At 38.9% G+C, this 16,525-nt stretch overlaps 1 protein-coding gene across 1 annotated transcript in view; it reads left to right on the forward strand.

The window, feature by feature from the left end:
* The window catches only part of LOC127411567 (serine palmitoyltransferase 2-like), a 35,206-nt gene extending 19,622 nt beyond the window's left edge, over positions 1-15,584 (forward strand). The window contains exons 10-12 of the mRNA XM_051647259.1: positions 8,890-9,025; positions 10,500-10,629; positions 14,443-15,584. Of these exons, the coding sequence (XP_051503219.1) occupies positions 8,890-9,025; positions 10,500-10,629; positions 14,443-14,562 (386 nt within the window). The 3' untranslated portion in view covers positions 14,563-15,584. The remainder of the gene's footprint in view (positions 1-8,889; positions 9,026-10,499; positions 10,630-14,442) is intronic.
* Positions 15,585-16,525: the final 941 nt, after the last annotated feature.

Raw genomic sequence — 16,525 nt, forward strand, 5'->3', positions numbered from 1 at the left:
CCTGTCTAGCATCAGTTGAGGACTTGGAGGCTGTTTACACTGAATAGGTATTTGCACCAAAAAAAGCTAGACGCAGCTTCATGAATAGAACAGAATGTAGGTGTCTCGAGATGCGTTTTTAAAGGTTGAAATTCTTTTTAACCTGACACGGCATTGAAAAAATATGGAGCTCATTCACAAAATGCTTCTTGCACATATTTGAATTGGAAAAAGATAGCAAAACAGTGTGCAGTGACACAACAATGTGTTTGGTGTGAACGGCCCTTTAGGCTAAAATTACACTATAAACCCGTGGATACCTGGTACAAATCGGATCTTGTTGCATATGTTTAATTAGCAAAAACGCATATCAGAATCAGCTTCATTGCCAGGTATGCATACACATACAAGGAATTTGTCTTGGTGAGCTTCCAGCGCATAACAATACAATACAGCAACAAGACAACAAAATAATAAAATAAAAAAAAAATAGAATAAAAATTGTATAGAAAATAAAGTATATATAGAATACACAATAAGACAAATATATAATATATATATATATACATACATAGTGCAAATACAAATCTGTTATTTACAATGAAAGAATGTAATGGCAGAAGAGGTAGGATGTGTTGGATAAATATAAAAATAAAATGACTAAAAATAAAAAGACTAAACTGTGAAATGCACATAATTATTGCTCAATGGGGCAGTTTTAACTGTTCATGAGATGGATAGCCTGAGATAAAAAACTGTTCCTGTGCCTGACGGTTCTGGTGCTCAGAGCTCTGTCGCCAGAAGGCAACAGTTCAAAAAGGTGGTGGGCTGGGTGAGTGGGGTCCAGCGTGATTTTTTTTACAGCCTTTTTTCTCATTCTGGAACTGTACAGTTCTTGAAGGGTGGGCAGACGGCAACCAATAATCCACTTAGCAGTCCAAACTGTCCTTTTGTAGTCTTCTGATATCCGATTTCGTAGCTGCACCAAGCCAGACAGTTACTGAAGTGCAGAGGACAGACTCAGTGACTGCTGAGTAGAACTGTATTGGCAGCACCTGTGGCAGGTTGAACCTCCTCAACTGGCGAAGGAAGTACAACCTCTGCTGGGCCACAATGGATTCATTGTGGGTCTCCCACTTCAGCTCCTGTGAGATGGTAATGCCCAGGAACCTGAATAACTCCACTGCTGCCACATAGCTGTTTAGAATGGTGATGGGGGTCAATGTTGGAGTGTTCCTGCTAAAGTCCACAATCATCTCCACCGTTGTTTTGACCACCAGTGAGCTAGCCGTTCAACATCCTTTCTGTATACAGACTCATCGTCATCTTGGATGGGGCCATCTTCAGGAGCTTGACAGAGGGGTCCTTGGTGGTGCAGTTGTTTGTATACAGGGAGAAGAGTAGTGGGGAGAGCACACATCTCTGGGGGCACCTGTGCTGATTGTACAGGTGCTGGAGGTGAATTTCCCTTGTCTCACTAGCTGCTGCCTGTGTGTCAGAAAGCTGGTAATCCACTGACAGACGTGGGAACAGAGAGTTGGTGTAATTTAGTCTGGAGAATAGCTGGGATGATGGTGTTGAAAGCCGAACTGAAGTCCACAAAACGTATATGATTGGGATTTTGTTTTGGGCCACTTTCATTTGAGGCATGTGTTTATTTATGTTTAAAATCATATACATATCAGATATCTGGACATCTGACCCAAATCTGAACACTTGTATCCGATTTAAGGTTAATGAATGCATGGGAATTCCTACGTATGAATCATGAAGTCATCTTGTCCTCTGAAGAATTGATTGCGTTCTCAAGATGTTGATTGATATGTGTAAGAACAAGGGGCTGTCAAATGTTGTGTCCATGTTAAACACTTGCTTAGGACTTACTAAGACATAGTAACTATACTAAATAGTGCTGACTGTCAGCCTATTGCATCTTGGTGTGTCATTTATGCAAAGAAAGTTGGTTACAATTTAATGTAATGTAAACAGGTGGGCAAAATTGGAAATGTATCAAAAGATTGGATCTGTGCATTAAGCCTTGCAGTGTAAATGTAGCCTTTGTATGTTATTTTAGCAGCTTGTATTTCAGTGCACTTCCTTTAGACACATATCCATGAATGAACTGAGCTTGTTAATCTCACATGTGTGGAATATGGATCGGACTTCCATGGATGGCTGTGAAATACATCAACCTGTAAATGGGGGCATAATCCTGTGAGTTCACATTCTTCCGCTCACGCCGCTGGCTTGGAAATGACGCCAGCATGATCGTGGACAGCTGCTAGTGAACATCATGGTCATCATCGTGGCCCCTGAATCATAGAGGTGATGGGACGTGCCACAGATTTGAGCCTGGAATGGAGCTCTTTTGCTTCCTGTTGCCCTTCTCTGGAGAGGTTCTCATGAAGGGGCGAGGTGGCTTTCGGCACGTCCCCCGCCTTTGCTCCACACGGGTGCTTTTACTTATCTACTCCCTTCAGATGAAATGGAAGTGAGGAGGAACTGGCATTTCAAAAAAGGGAAACAGTCCCCACATCTGGAAGCTCTCTTGGACCCCTTCGCTGCTTCTCTCGCTCCAGATCCTCTAACTCTGGGGTCTGGAAGAAGTTAGTCATGTGTTGTGAAACTAGCTGTTGAAAAGGTTCTTCAGAAAGATTTACTTTGGAGAACTGTGCTCCACCTCACTGAATGTCCCCTCCTCCAACACCCTATACAGCCCTCGTTCACTACCTGAGTGTCCCAACATTGGGCAGCTTGAACTTCCTTCTACCTATTGCTTTCAGATGCTCATTTTTATTGAGTTGTTCATCTGAGCTGTTTATGCAGCTGATCAAGGGTCTTTGTGTAAGTACTTCCATAAATTAGGAGCTCTACAGGTTCCTCAGTTGTCAGGATGATCAACTTTAATAGCCACTTTTTAACCGTGTCTTCCTGATTGCAAATGGGAACATAAGGTCTCCAACCTTGTTTGATTCATTCTCATCACGTTCCTATGAGTGATTCAGGTTCTCCTTGGCATCAGTGTGATTATATCATGGATGTTTTCCAGTTGGTTCAAGGTGAAATTGATATTCAAGAGCACCCTTGGGTGGCAACTGTAGCAGCTGTAGTCTGCCATATTGCCGCAATAAACACAGCAACAGTGGAACTGAGAAAAATGGCTTCAAAATGTATTTTTTTATATATATAAAAATTATTTTTTTCTGATTAATAGTTTTTATTGATTCATACAATTAACAAAGAAAAGTAAAACATATATTCACAGAATCAACATTTAACCCCCCCTATTATCCCTCCCAATCCCCAAACCCACACATGAGTATACACACAAAAAAATATATATAGATTTACACTACTGGTCAAAAGTTTTGAAACACTTGACTGAAATGTTTCTCATGATCTTAAAAATCTTTTGATCTGAAAGCGTATGCTTAAATGTTTGAAATTAGTTTTGTAGACAAAAATATACTTGTGCCACCATATTCATTTATTTCATTATAAAACTAAAATGTAATTTAAAAAAAAGTTTTTGAAATTGATGACTTGGACCAAATAATAAAGAAAAGCAGCCAATAAGTGCCCAACATATATGGTAACTCCTTCAATACTGTTTAAAAAGCATCCCAGGGTGATAGCTCAAGAAGTTGGTTGAGAAAATGTCAAGAGTACATGTCTGCAAATTCTAGGCAAAGGATCTCAACACTCCACTCTCATATAGGTCACCGAGTGTATTAACCCCCCTCACAATCCACTTTGACCAGCAGAAAGGGGACTTATTAATACATAATTTTGGGTTCAGCCAAATGCTCGAGGCAACATTTAAATAAATGTCCGAATTAAACACTTTTGTCCATACTGGGTGCAAATGCGAGATAACGGGGTGTAACTTCTCCGATTAGTTTGATAGAAAGGCTTTGAAATGGCGAAATGGGGCAAGAACTTCCTGTTCAATACAAAACCAGGGATGGGCTCTCTCAGGTGGAAGCGACCAATGAGCCAAATGTCTGAGACCGAATGCATAATAATAAAACTAAATCTTGGGTAGGCCTAGACCACCTTTGTCAATCGGCCTATGCAACATACTGAAATGTAATCTGGGATGTTTACCATTCCAAATGAAGGACTTCGCTATGCTATCAAATTGCTTGAAATAAGAGAGGGAGACATCTATAAGGAGAGATTGTAGCAGGTAGTTGAATTTTGGAATACAAATCATTTTAATAACATTAACCCTTCCCAATCATAGATATGAGTAATGAAGCCCACCTGCCCACATCGCTCGAACATTTTTTATTAAAGGGTCAAAATTAACTCTAACTAAATCACACAAATTTGCTGGAAATAAAATACCCAAATACTTAATGCCCTGTTTGGGCCACTGGAAGGCGCCCGGCTGCAAAGCCATTACCGGGCAGTACGCTGTCAGAGCCAAAGCTTTGGATTTAGACAAATTAACTCTGTATCCCAAGAATTTAGAAAAGGAATTAATAATTCTGTGGAGGCAAGGCATGGATCTAGTAGGGTCGGAGACGAATAATAAAATATCATCTGCGTAAAGCAAAAGCTTATGTGCCACACCTCCTGCCACCACCCCTGGAAAATCATCCTCCTTTCTTATCGCGGCTGCTAATGGTTCCAGGGCAAGACAGAACAATTGCCGGGTGCCCCTATCCAGAGTAAAATAATCTGAAATTAATCCATTCATTTGTACCGCCGCTACAAGGTGTCTATAAAGTAACTTAATCCAACCAATGAAAGTATTCCCGAACCCGTACATTTCCAAAATCTTAAAAAGATTATCCCATTCTACCATATCAAACGCCTTTTTGGCGTCAAGTGAGATGGCAGCGACCGGAGTCTGATCATTCGCCACTGACCACATGATATTGATGAAACGCCTAATGTTATCAGAAGAGCTATGACCTCGACTAAACTCCACCTGATCTATATGTATAAGAGATGTCATAACTTAATCGGTTAGCCAAAATGTTGACAATATTTTAACGTCTAGCTGGATTAGGGAAATTGGACGGTAACTCTTACACTCGCTTGGATCTTTGTCTTTTAAGAATCAGAATGATCCGGGCTTGCGTCATGGTTGGCAGAAGCTTTCCATTCTTTAATGATTCCGTATAAACTTCTAGCAAAAGTGGAGCCAATTCTGTTGCATAAGATCTAAAAAACTCAGCGGCAAAGCCATCTGGCCCCTGGCGTTAATTACCTCGCCAAGGTTATCTCAGAATCGAGAATTGTTTGCTCAGCCGTCAGTTTAGGAAGTTCTAATGGTTCCACAAAATTTCTAATATCCTCATCAGTAGACGAAGACATGGAACTATAGAGATTAAGATATAATTCTTTAAAAGCATTATTAATATCAATGGCTGAGGTAAATATTTCACCACCAGCAGATTTCACTGAGGGAATGGTAGGAAAATACTCTGTTTTATATATCTATCCAGCTGTTTTCCTGCCTTGTCCCCCGACTCAAAGTATTACTGTCTTTCCCTGAATAACCAAAACTCCACCTTCCGTAACAAAATAGTGTTATATCTGTATTTCAATCGGGTCAGTTCTCTGAGGCCATCAGACAACATTTGGCACTTCAGCTCTGCCTCGGCACTTTTAATATTCCCTTCCAACTCCACAAGTTCTCGTGCTTTGGATTTTTTGGTGAATGAGGCATACTGTATGATCCAGCCTTTAGTGTCACCCAAGCCATGCCCACAGAGGATACTGAGGACCAGTTGGTCTCCATATAAACATTGATTTCAGCCTTTAACATTTGTTGGAATTCAGGATTTTGTAAAAGGGATACATTAAAGCGCCAACTATACGATTTCCTTTTCTCCATATGTGGCAACACCTATAAACACACCAGGGCGTGATCCGGGACTACACTGTTTCCAATTGAGCAATCAACAACAGATGAAATGAATTTTTTTTTAAATCTATTCTCGAGTAAATCTTATGAACTGATGAAAAAAATGTATAGTCCCTACCAGATTGGTTCAAAAGTCTCCAAATATCTGTAAGACCAAGATTTTTACACATCCTGTGAAGCGTCAATGTTGCTTTAGTGGGCTTGCACACTTTTGCTTCACTATGATCAAGGACTGAGTCCATCAAAAGATTAAAGTGTCCTCCCAATATTATATCATGAGGGGTGCCAGCGGCTTGCCCTGATCATCAACGTTAGGTGCGTAAATATTAGCCAAAATAAGACTTTGATCCTGAATTTCTGCTAAAACTATAATGACTCTTGCTAATTTATCTTTAATCTGTTTGAGACATTTGAATTGTAGATGCATAGCAGTGTAATGACTCCCCTGCTCTTGAGCCAGCACTAAAGAAAACATGTCCACCCCATGCGTTTTTTTGAAGAAACACTATGTCATATTTCTTACGCTTAAGAAGAGAAATAACCTTCCTTCATTTTATGGGGTGCCCCAACCCATTCACATTCCAGAAAAAAATAGATTGTCTGTCAAAAACAAAATTATAAAGACCACATTCCAACATTAGTGCAACAGTCAAATCCCAAACTTCCCCCAGAACCAAACAAACAGAAAAAAAGAAAAACGTGCACATTAACCCTGTGTACGACAGCGCCAACTGGCCTCCATCCCTCCAAACTCAAACAGTCCATGTACGCCTACGAGAGCCCCCGCGACAACCTTGCCGTCGGATTGCTCAAGTCCAGTGTATGTATAAAAATGTTGTGAGACAGAATTACACAACAAAAGATAATCTATAAAACAAACTCAAGCCACAAAGAGCATGTAGATTCATCCACAAAATTGTCCTGAAGGTGTGTTACTCCACAAAACAAACTCCAGCCGCTAGGCGGAACCAGCACAAAAAGAAAAATAGGTGCTCCATTTCCTCATACAGTCAAACGAATGTTCATTGAGCCGGCTCATTCGGCTGCTACATGAGTGCAACAAATGCCCTAATCACTCCAATGTCTTGCAAGAAATACTCAACAAAACAAACTCCAGCCAATAGGAGCCATAAGGACACAGAGCGTGCAGATTCATCCACAAACTGTCCTGAAGGAGTGTTACTACACAAAACAAACAGTCAAGTGAATGTTCAGTGAGTCGGTTCACTCGGCTGCAACATGAGTACCACAAAATTAATTACTCCATTGACTTTATGAAGAACATCGCTTGCTGCAAGCATGAGAAAGTTTTACGGCCATCCTTAGCATCTATTATATAAAAAAATACATATAATATGGATTATAATATTAGGGGTGTAACGATCCATCGATCTGGCTCAATGCTTCGATCAAATGATGCGATGTCGTCGGTTCAACGTAATATTGACCACAGCTGCCTGAATCAAATCAAATCGTAATTGGATTATGGCAAACTTTGAGGTATTGGCATATATTGGATCGCTGGCTAAGAGAATCGATAGAAGATAGTATTGTGGTGAAGCTTGCGTTTTACACCTCTATATAATATAGTCTATTTTTTTACTGGTTCTGAGCGTAGTTGAGCCAGCCACAGGACCCATCATAGTCTTAGAGACCCGCTTTATAGTTTAGTCAAGTGAAGAAACCACCAGAATCCTGAAGAGAAGGAGATGGGCTTCCAATGTGTTTAATGTTACACATTGTCCAGGCTTAATTTCCTTACCACAGAGCGGGTGACCCGGTCATGACTTGTGGAACCTGCTTAATATGTCAGTGGCAAATTTACGCTGGGGGATTGTGGAAGGAGTCCAGTTTCACATCGAGTCAAGTCCCCTTTCAAAAGGGCTCATCAGATACCTACCCACACATACGTCTGCCTCATTGACCCCATCACATTATAGGCCAGGCCAAATTTTTCTCCTGCAGCTCTTTTTCAGTGATTTCTTTGCTTTCTATTTGGCCCCTGTTTCATGGCCACCAAAAAGTGGGACCTTAATTGAGGTTGAATTTTTGCAAGGACAGACAGAATGTATTGCCATAACAGCAAAGCCACTTGTTGGGACAGTTCTTGTGGATATACAATTCACAGACCTTGTAGTTGTATCGCACTGAAGGCATGGCAAGTATGGCGATTGCTTAGATTTTTGGCGTCTGGATGACACCAGGGTGAGACATTGTCAGTGAGCAGGAAATTCCTTTGTTCAAGCTTCTAGCATGCATGGAATGTTTGACAAAGCAGAACCAAGGCTTTCAAGAAACGTAAGACCTTTTCTGTGGACCACACTGTGTGGAGGACTAAGTGTTTTAAGCGCTCCATTGACATGGATCACTAGGCGATCCTCCCCCTGGGAACATACATCCAACTGCAAATGGGAGCTGTTGAGAAATTAGGATTATTGGAATCATTCTTGAAGATTGATTGCAGAATAATACTCATTACTGTTATCTCCTTCCTCAACCAATAGCACAGTGGATCGTTTTAATGACTCAATGGGCTCCAGTAACCTGCAGCGCCAGAGTTTTGTTTAGCCAGCTGATTAAAATTTTCTGGCATAGACATTATGGCTTTGATGGAACTTAAGTGTGATAAAGGCCACTTTAGAAGCATAGAAAGTAAACATCTGAATACTGTTTTCTGTGTACAAAGGGCATGTGCCTCTATGATATCACAGGGGAAATTTTAAATGTGGTACAAAATCAGCAGGTAATAAATATTTTTCCTTGAACAGTTTCAGATCTACAGATCGCAGAGGCTTGAGTTCAAAGTTCTTTTTTTATATTCTAAGTATAAAGTTTATAGCTCAGGTGGTCGGCTTTCATAGTATCTGAAGTAATGAGCTCTGTGGCTCGGTAAAGTTTAATTTTCTGATCGCATGGAAGGCTGTGGAAAAAGTCAAGGGGTGCCAAATGACAGACTCTTTTTTTTTTTTTTTTTTTTTTTTTTAAAGCTTCAAGTTTTTAACGTGTTGTGGTTTGTTTCTTGGTTGCAGGTCGTTCACGTATACAGCGGTTGGCTGAAAACACTGTATATTTCCGCAGGAGACTACAGGAGATGGGATTCATCATCTATGGCAACAATGACTCACCTGTGGTACCCATGATGCTCTATATGCCTGCCAAAATCGGGTTTGTCTTTTCTTCTCATTCCACTCCGTCTGTTGTGGGTTTCAAAAGTCCACATTGGAAATCTGGGATAGAAAATCTAATTTAAACCTGGAAATAAACAGTTTTAGGGATTTAAAATATATATATATATATATATATATATATATATATATATATGAACAGATGTATAGTACTGTGCAAAAGTTTAATGCCATGCCCAAAATAATTCCATGAATAATTATTATTGAACAATAAAAAATAAAAAAATATTTTGTATGACCACCCTATGCCTTTTAAAACGGCACCAATTTTTCAAGGTACATTTGCACACTGTTTGTCAAGGTTGTTGGAAGATAGGTCGTTCCAAGCAGAGGTCGGCCGATAGTGGATTTTGCCAATAACGATAACTAAGGTGGTGGAGAAGGCCGATAACCTATTATTCAGTCGATAGTTTTTTTTTTTTTTTTTTTTTTTTTTTTAACTGTTTATAAACCGATTATTAAACTGATATAGAATGTTAAATAAATTCTTAGTCTTTCCTTGCTATGATGGGCACAGGCATTACTGCTACAAGAGTCCAAAATTAATAAAATCCCAAAGGAGTTTACTGTGCAACCCAATAATAACCAGAAATGTTTTGATTTGGTGCATAATGAGGGAATTTTAAATATAAACAAGTCAGAAATACACAGAGGACTCTTATTTTGAAATAAAAGAGACTTGGCTTCGTTACAACTATCGGCACCGATTAATCGGTAAATATTGGTCTACCCAAGCATCTTGGAGAACTTGTCACAGTTCTATATAGGACTGCTCAAATGCTTCTGTCTCTTCATGTAATCTCAGACTGACTCTTTGGCTCAGTGGGGGCCTTACCATCTGTTGCAGGACACCTTGTTCTACTTGTATTCTATTCTGTTTGCAAAAAGAATGTTATTAAATCAAAAATGTATATTTCCTATTGACACACTAAAGCAGAAGATGTAAACTAACCATCTTAAGACAAATGTTTTCATAAAACATCTAATGTGCTTAAGACTTTTGCATAGTACCTTATTTAAATATAAGAAAATTAGTAATTGCCCAAAATATTAATTATTCAACAATCAAATAAGCACATTTTTTACATTGACAAAGATCAGGTGTCCTTGCTTCCATTGAAGCTTATAAGATGCTCTTTGGAACATTCTCAAATCAAGTTTGGATAACATGGATCATCAGGTTTTGCACAACTTATGGAGTCCAAGCCAGCTCAAATGCATTCTTACATTTAAAGCAATACTTTTTTTACTCAAATTGTTATGCTGATTTGTTATTCTATTTAGAAAAATGCAAAATAGAAGCATTTTCATGGGTGGAACCCCACTTCACATGGATTAGGCTTATAATAGATAAATAAATAATGTTTAAAACAGGCACATGAGCAAAAGCTTAGTTTGGAAAAAAACATCTTAAATGTTTTGTTAAAACATTATGTGGCTGTGTGTGCTTCCAGGGCATTTAGTCGGGAGATGTTGAAGAGAAACATTGGGGTAGTGGTGGTGGGCTTCCCAGCCACGCCAATCATAGAGTCCAGAGCCCGCTTCTGTATCTCCGCTGCCCACTCCAAGGAAATGCTGGACATGGTAACCCCTCCTTTTCTCTCCACAGCAAATATATCTACTAATTTAGATTGCTTCAATGCAGTATTGTACCCATTTTCTGGGTCTTGTTTCTCATGCCATACATTTCAGTGTTTACAATGGAATATGTTGACCTAATAGGAAAAGCTATGGTCAAAGTTTAAAGGTGAAGTGAGTAATTTCTGGGCCTTTGTGACACCAAACGAAATTGCAAAAAAATAATTGTTTACAAACAGATACCAGAAAACTCCCCTGTCTTCTGTTGGTTGTACAAACAGATAGTCCTGCCGCAAACTAACACCATTGTTTGAGCCATTTTCACGGTTTTGGGCTTCTCGGGATGCAAAAAAAATAAATAAAATTAATGCTTTCATAGCACCACAGTGTACTTTTTGGGAGATCAACCTACAGATGGCTTACTTTTAGCTGTCTCTGCATATTACCGGTAAGCTGGGATAGGAGAAAGTATTTTAAAATACAAAATATTGCACACTTTACTTTTTTCAATACATGGCACCATAGAGTATGTCTACTTGAAATGTTCTGTCTACTCTTTGAGTTTCAAAACGAAAGGATGACTTCAGACCAAAAATGTCTGTTGTCTCTTTAACAAGTTCAAACCCTTGTCTATCAATCTTCTTAGTATCTCAAACTTGATACACCCTCTTTGTTTGAAAATAATCACTGAGTACAGAATTCCAAACTCCTCCTCAAACTTTGCTGCGCTATAAATTAACGTGGGTCTCGGCTGAGGCCGCCGTTGAGGGGTTTACATAAGCAGCGCCTGCCACAGGGGTCTGCTTTGGCAAGAGATCAAAGAGCATCATAATCAGCCTCCCCAAGGACACTTTGATTTAACTATGGTGAAAAGCATACCGGCCGTCAGCCCCCCTCCCCGTACTTAAGAAAACACTGCAGACTTTGATGTGACCAGTTATCACGTCAACACATTTTTCAGTGTCCTTTTGACATTTTTAACTGCATTTTTTCCATAACTGAATGACTCGAGATTGTACGAAGTTCATAACAAAAGTTTTAGATGTGTACGAAGTTCTTAACGAAAGTTTTAGATGTGTAAAGTGACAAAGTATGTGTACAACCCCAATTCCGAAAAAGTTGGGACAGTATGAAAAATGCTAATGAAAAAAAAAGGAGTGATTTGTAAATATATTCACCCTTTGCTATATTGAAAGCACTACAACTACACATTATATGTTTTTCCCTTGTGAATTATTGTTTTTTGAAAATGTACAGTAATTTCAAATCACATGATTGCAACACGCTCCAAAAAAGTTGAGACGGGCAATAATAATTTAAGACAATAAAAATAACAATTTGACGAGTTGAAATAACAAGGCGATGTGAAACAGGAGATGTTAAACAAGTGAGGCAATCGTGTCATTATACTGCATACTGTATAAGGAGCCTCCAAAAACAGCCTAGTCCTTAAAGAGCAAGGATCATTTGAGACTTGTCAATGTGCCAACAGACGCTTCCACAAATAATCCAGCACTTTGAGAGCAATGTTCCCCAAAGACAGTTTGGAAGGATTTTAGCCATTTCACCCTCTACAGTGCACATAGTTAAAAGATTCAAGGAATCTGGTAAAATCTCGGTGTGTAAAGGGTAAGACGAAAACCACTTCTGAATGCGCGTGATCTCTGATCCTTCAGACATCACTGTCTTAAACATAATTCATCTGTAATGGATATCATGAACATGGGCTTGGGATAACTTTAGTAAACCTTTGTTAGTCAACACCGCAGATGCAAGTTAAGGCTTTACTATGCAAAGCAGAATCCCTACATCAACACTGTCCAGAAGTGCTGTTGACTTCTCTGGGCTCGGTCTCATCTTAGATGGAAAGTAGAACAGTGGAACTGTGTTTTTTGGTCCGATGAGGCCACATTTCAAAATTTGTTTGAAAAACAAAGCCGTTGTGTTATCCGGGCCAAAGAGGAAAAGGACCATCCAAGCTGTTATTAGCGTCAGGTCCAAAAGCCAGTGTCTGTATGGGCCAGGGGTGTGTCAGTGCTCATGGCATGGGTAACTCGCACATCTGTGAGGGTACCGTTAATGCAGACAGATATGTACAAATTTTGGAGCAACATATACTGCCATCCAGCTCCATCTTTTCCAGGGACGTCCCTGCATTTTCCAGCAGGACAACTTTAAACCACATACTGTCCAGATTTTTCAAGTGCATGGCTTGTAAGCAGAGAGTGTGGGTGCTAGATTGGCCCGCCTGCAGTCCTAACCTATCTCAAATTGAGAATGTGTGGCGCATTATGAAGCACACCATACAGCAACGAAGACAATTGTGAAGACCCTGTACAATTGTGCCGCTAAAAACTTACATAATGGATGAATGGGGGAAAATTCCGCTTTCTGAATTTAAACTTGTGTCTTCAGGTCCAAATGCTTAAGAAGAAATGGTGATGTTTCACAGTGGTAAACACTCGACTGTTCCAACTTTTTTGGAGCATGTTGCAATCATCTGATTTGAAATTACTGTACATTCTCAAAATGTGTAGTTGTAGTGCTTTCAATATAGCAAAGGGTGAATATAATTTACGAATCACTCCTTTTTGTTTTTATTAGCATTTTTCATACTGTCCCAACTTTTTTGGAACTGGGGTTGTATATATTCATTTACTTTCTTAAATGATCTCCGTTTTTGAAAAGATGAGCACCTTTCCTCTAGGGATGGGCATTTTGATTGTGTATATATTAGGTGTGGGTGAGAAACAGATTCAATTTTAAGTCCTTTTTTACTCTAAATCTCCACTTTCACTTTTACATCTGAAAGTCACACGTGGTGCCTGTTTAGTTGCACTTTCACATCTGAAAGTTAATGTGAAAGTGGAGATTGAGTAAAAGAATCATGTCACTTCTGAAGATATAAATTTAACCAATGGAGTCATATGGCTTACTTGCACCGATCAGCCACAACATTAAAACCACCTGCCTAATATTGTGTAGGTCCCCCTCGTGCCGTGAAAACAGCGCCAACCCTCATCTCAGAATAGCATTCTGAGATGATATTCTATTCACCACAATTGTACAGAGCGGTTATCCGAGTTACTGTAGACTTTGTCAGTTCGAACCTTTGCTGATGACCTCTCTCATCAGCAAAGCATTTCCGTCCACAGAACTGCCACTCACTGGATATTTTTTTGTTTTTGGCACCATTCTGAGTCTTTTCTAGAGACTGTTGTGTGTGAAAATCCCAGGAGATCAGCAGTTACAGAAATACTCAAACCAGCCCATCTGGCACCAACAATCATGCCACTCTCCAAGTCACTGAGATCACATCCTGACCCGTATCTGCATGATTTTATACACTGCACTGCTGCAGTTATTATAAGTAATAACATTGAGTTTACATTCACTTGTATAACAATCGCTAAAATGGTAATGTCTCTTTAAGAGTTCACTGTGCATCTGCGTGCATTTCAGAGACTCTCACAGTGTTCCGGTTTATTAATTAAATGTTGCGTCAAAATTGTGTTTAATGATTATGTTTTCATGTTTGATCATTGCTGTCACTTTCAAGTACTCCATTGCTCATGCCCATCCCTATTTTCCTATTTCCTTTGCCATCAAACTGATAGATTTACCATTGCCACTTTAGCCAAAACTTGTAATGTAAATATTACATGAAGTAGATATTATGTTACTACATTTACACACTGCTTTGACTTTATAATGGCACATTTACAAGAACACCGTAGGTGGCATCCACCTCTCAGCATTAGTGTGTTATGAATTACATGTGTAACCATGAAAGTAATGGAGCATGCTGATTGTTTTCAGGTGCTGGATGTGATCAGCGAAGCAGGCGACCTGCTGCAGCTGAAGTATTCACGGCAAAAAGTTGTTCCCTCCTTGGACCGTCCATTTGACGAGACCACATACGAGGAGTACGAAGAGTGACATGTTTCTTCTCTGAACCAAATGTGCACTGCTCATCTTCTGCTCTGCAATTGGAGGCAGTGAACCACTTAATAAATAACCTTTTTTTAATTATATATTATCTTTATTTTAACAATCATTCTTCATTCTTTGCCTGCCACAAGAGGCTTTGAGGCCATATGTCGCTGCAGCCTTCAAAATGTTTTTGTGCAGACACAGTGTTTTTTCTTCTAGTCAGTGAGAACAGACAGGTAGCGAACCAAAACCCCCAAGGATACTGGCCTATGAGAGGAATTACTGTTTCTTCTAATTGCATTGTCAGTACATTCACTGTGTTATCTGAGTCAAACACCAAAAACTCCACAACCTGGCTGCGTAGTTGTTGTTAATTCCACAGATTTTGACTTATGGCCTGCTCTGCTGTCTTACTGCAATCTGGCTATAATTTTTCTTATGTTACCAGTGTATATATTTTTTCATCTAGATATAAATCCCAGAGGACATTGTTGGTTATGTCTGAGGGCAATCTAGTGCATATTTATCACATTTTCACCTCCCGAGAAAACTTGGATGCTGATTGTGTTCGATGTTATGCACATTTGTAAGCAGGGCGCTGGTTGTTATGCAGGAATGATTTTTTTTGTAGAACGTTGTTACGTGCTTGTTGGCACATGTCTTCAGCGATATGCAAAACTTTAATAAACATGTTTTAATGGAAACATGTTTCGGTTCATAAGTGCAATCCCATGAATAACTAATAAGATCGCTCTCTGTCTAGTGAGCTTTGCAAGTTCTTTTGCTTTGTAGATTTTTAAGCTTCGGCTTTCAACATTGTTTGTGTAGTAAGTTTGTCATGCTGTAATTTCTAAAGTCTTTAAAAACAACCAAATTCTTTTCAGCTTCATTTATATGTCAGGCTGTATGTTCACCTTAGTTTATTCCTTTATATGTTTCTTTAATGTACATATTTATTTATTATGCATGTTCCATATGTTTTTTTTTTCCTCTTTTTTTTTTTTTTTAAATGGAGAAGTGTAGTTTAATCATCAACAGCAGCTCCAAATATCTTATGCACATGCATGGTGTGCATGCTCTCAGTGCAAACACTACTGATGAGTATTTTTAAATCATTTTGTTATTCCCTGGAACTCATGTGTGATGTAATAGCAGAATCTGCTGGGTTATGATGCTTTAAAGATGCTAAACTGTTCATAATATGATGTTTTGTTGCTTCTGTGGTGTTACATAAATTAGGCCAGGGGGTAAATTTGCCCTTATACTTAATTTATCAAAGCCTTTAACAACATCAAAATCTAGGGATGTTTAAATATAATTTAATCTTATTTCTGTATCTTATTAGGCAAAGAACCACATACCACTTTTTTTTTATTATTATTATTATTAAAGCAAAATATTATTAAGATTAACATAAAGAAAGTGATTACTGATCCAGCTGATGGCAAGACGTTGATGTTCAGAAAAAGATCTGCTCAACCAGTCCAGTACATTCACTATGTGTTCTAATATAACTTGGATTTTGCTGCCTTTAGTGCTTGTTTTTTTTAGACCTTATTTTGACTCGAAGAACACTTTGAGCTTCATATTAGTTCAGGAGCTGTTACACTCCTCCAAGGAAATTAAAATACAGTGACTAAATGGTTTGTTCATGTGCTCTGTTTGCATTTTAAATTTTTTGCATATTTCCACACTACTGAATTACTTCACAATTGAATTAGTAGTTAGTGGAATTACAAGTATCCAGTTGACATTACCAAGGTGATACTTCTGAATGATGGCATCTGTGGTATTCACGGAAGTGACCACATGGCCAGAGTAGAGGAAAAATACATGTTAAGCTTTAAGGAATTTATTAACAACTTTTATTTCAATTTACTCTCACAACTCTCCAAAAATCAGTTTACATTACATTGAGAAAGCAATGTGGTCTTGTATGAAACCATCAAAATGAGAAGGCACACACCTT

Source organism: Myxocyprinus asiaticus, chromosome 20 (genome assembly GCF_019703515.2).
Source record: "Myxocyprinus asiaticus isolate MX2 ecotype Aquarium Trade chromosome 20, UBuf_Myxa_2, whole genome shotgun sequence".
Lineage (NCBI taxonomy): Eukaryota > Metazoa > Chordata > Actinopteri > Cypriniformes > Catostomidae > Myxocyprinus > Myxocyprinus asiaticus.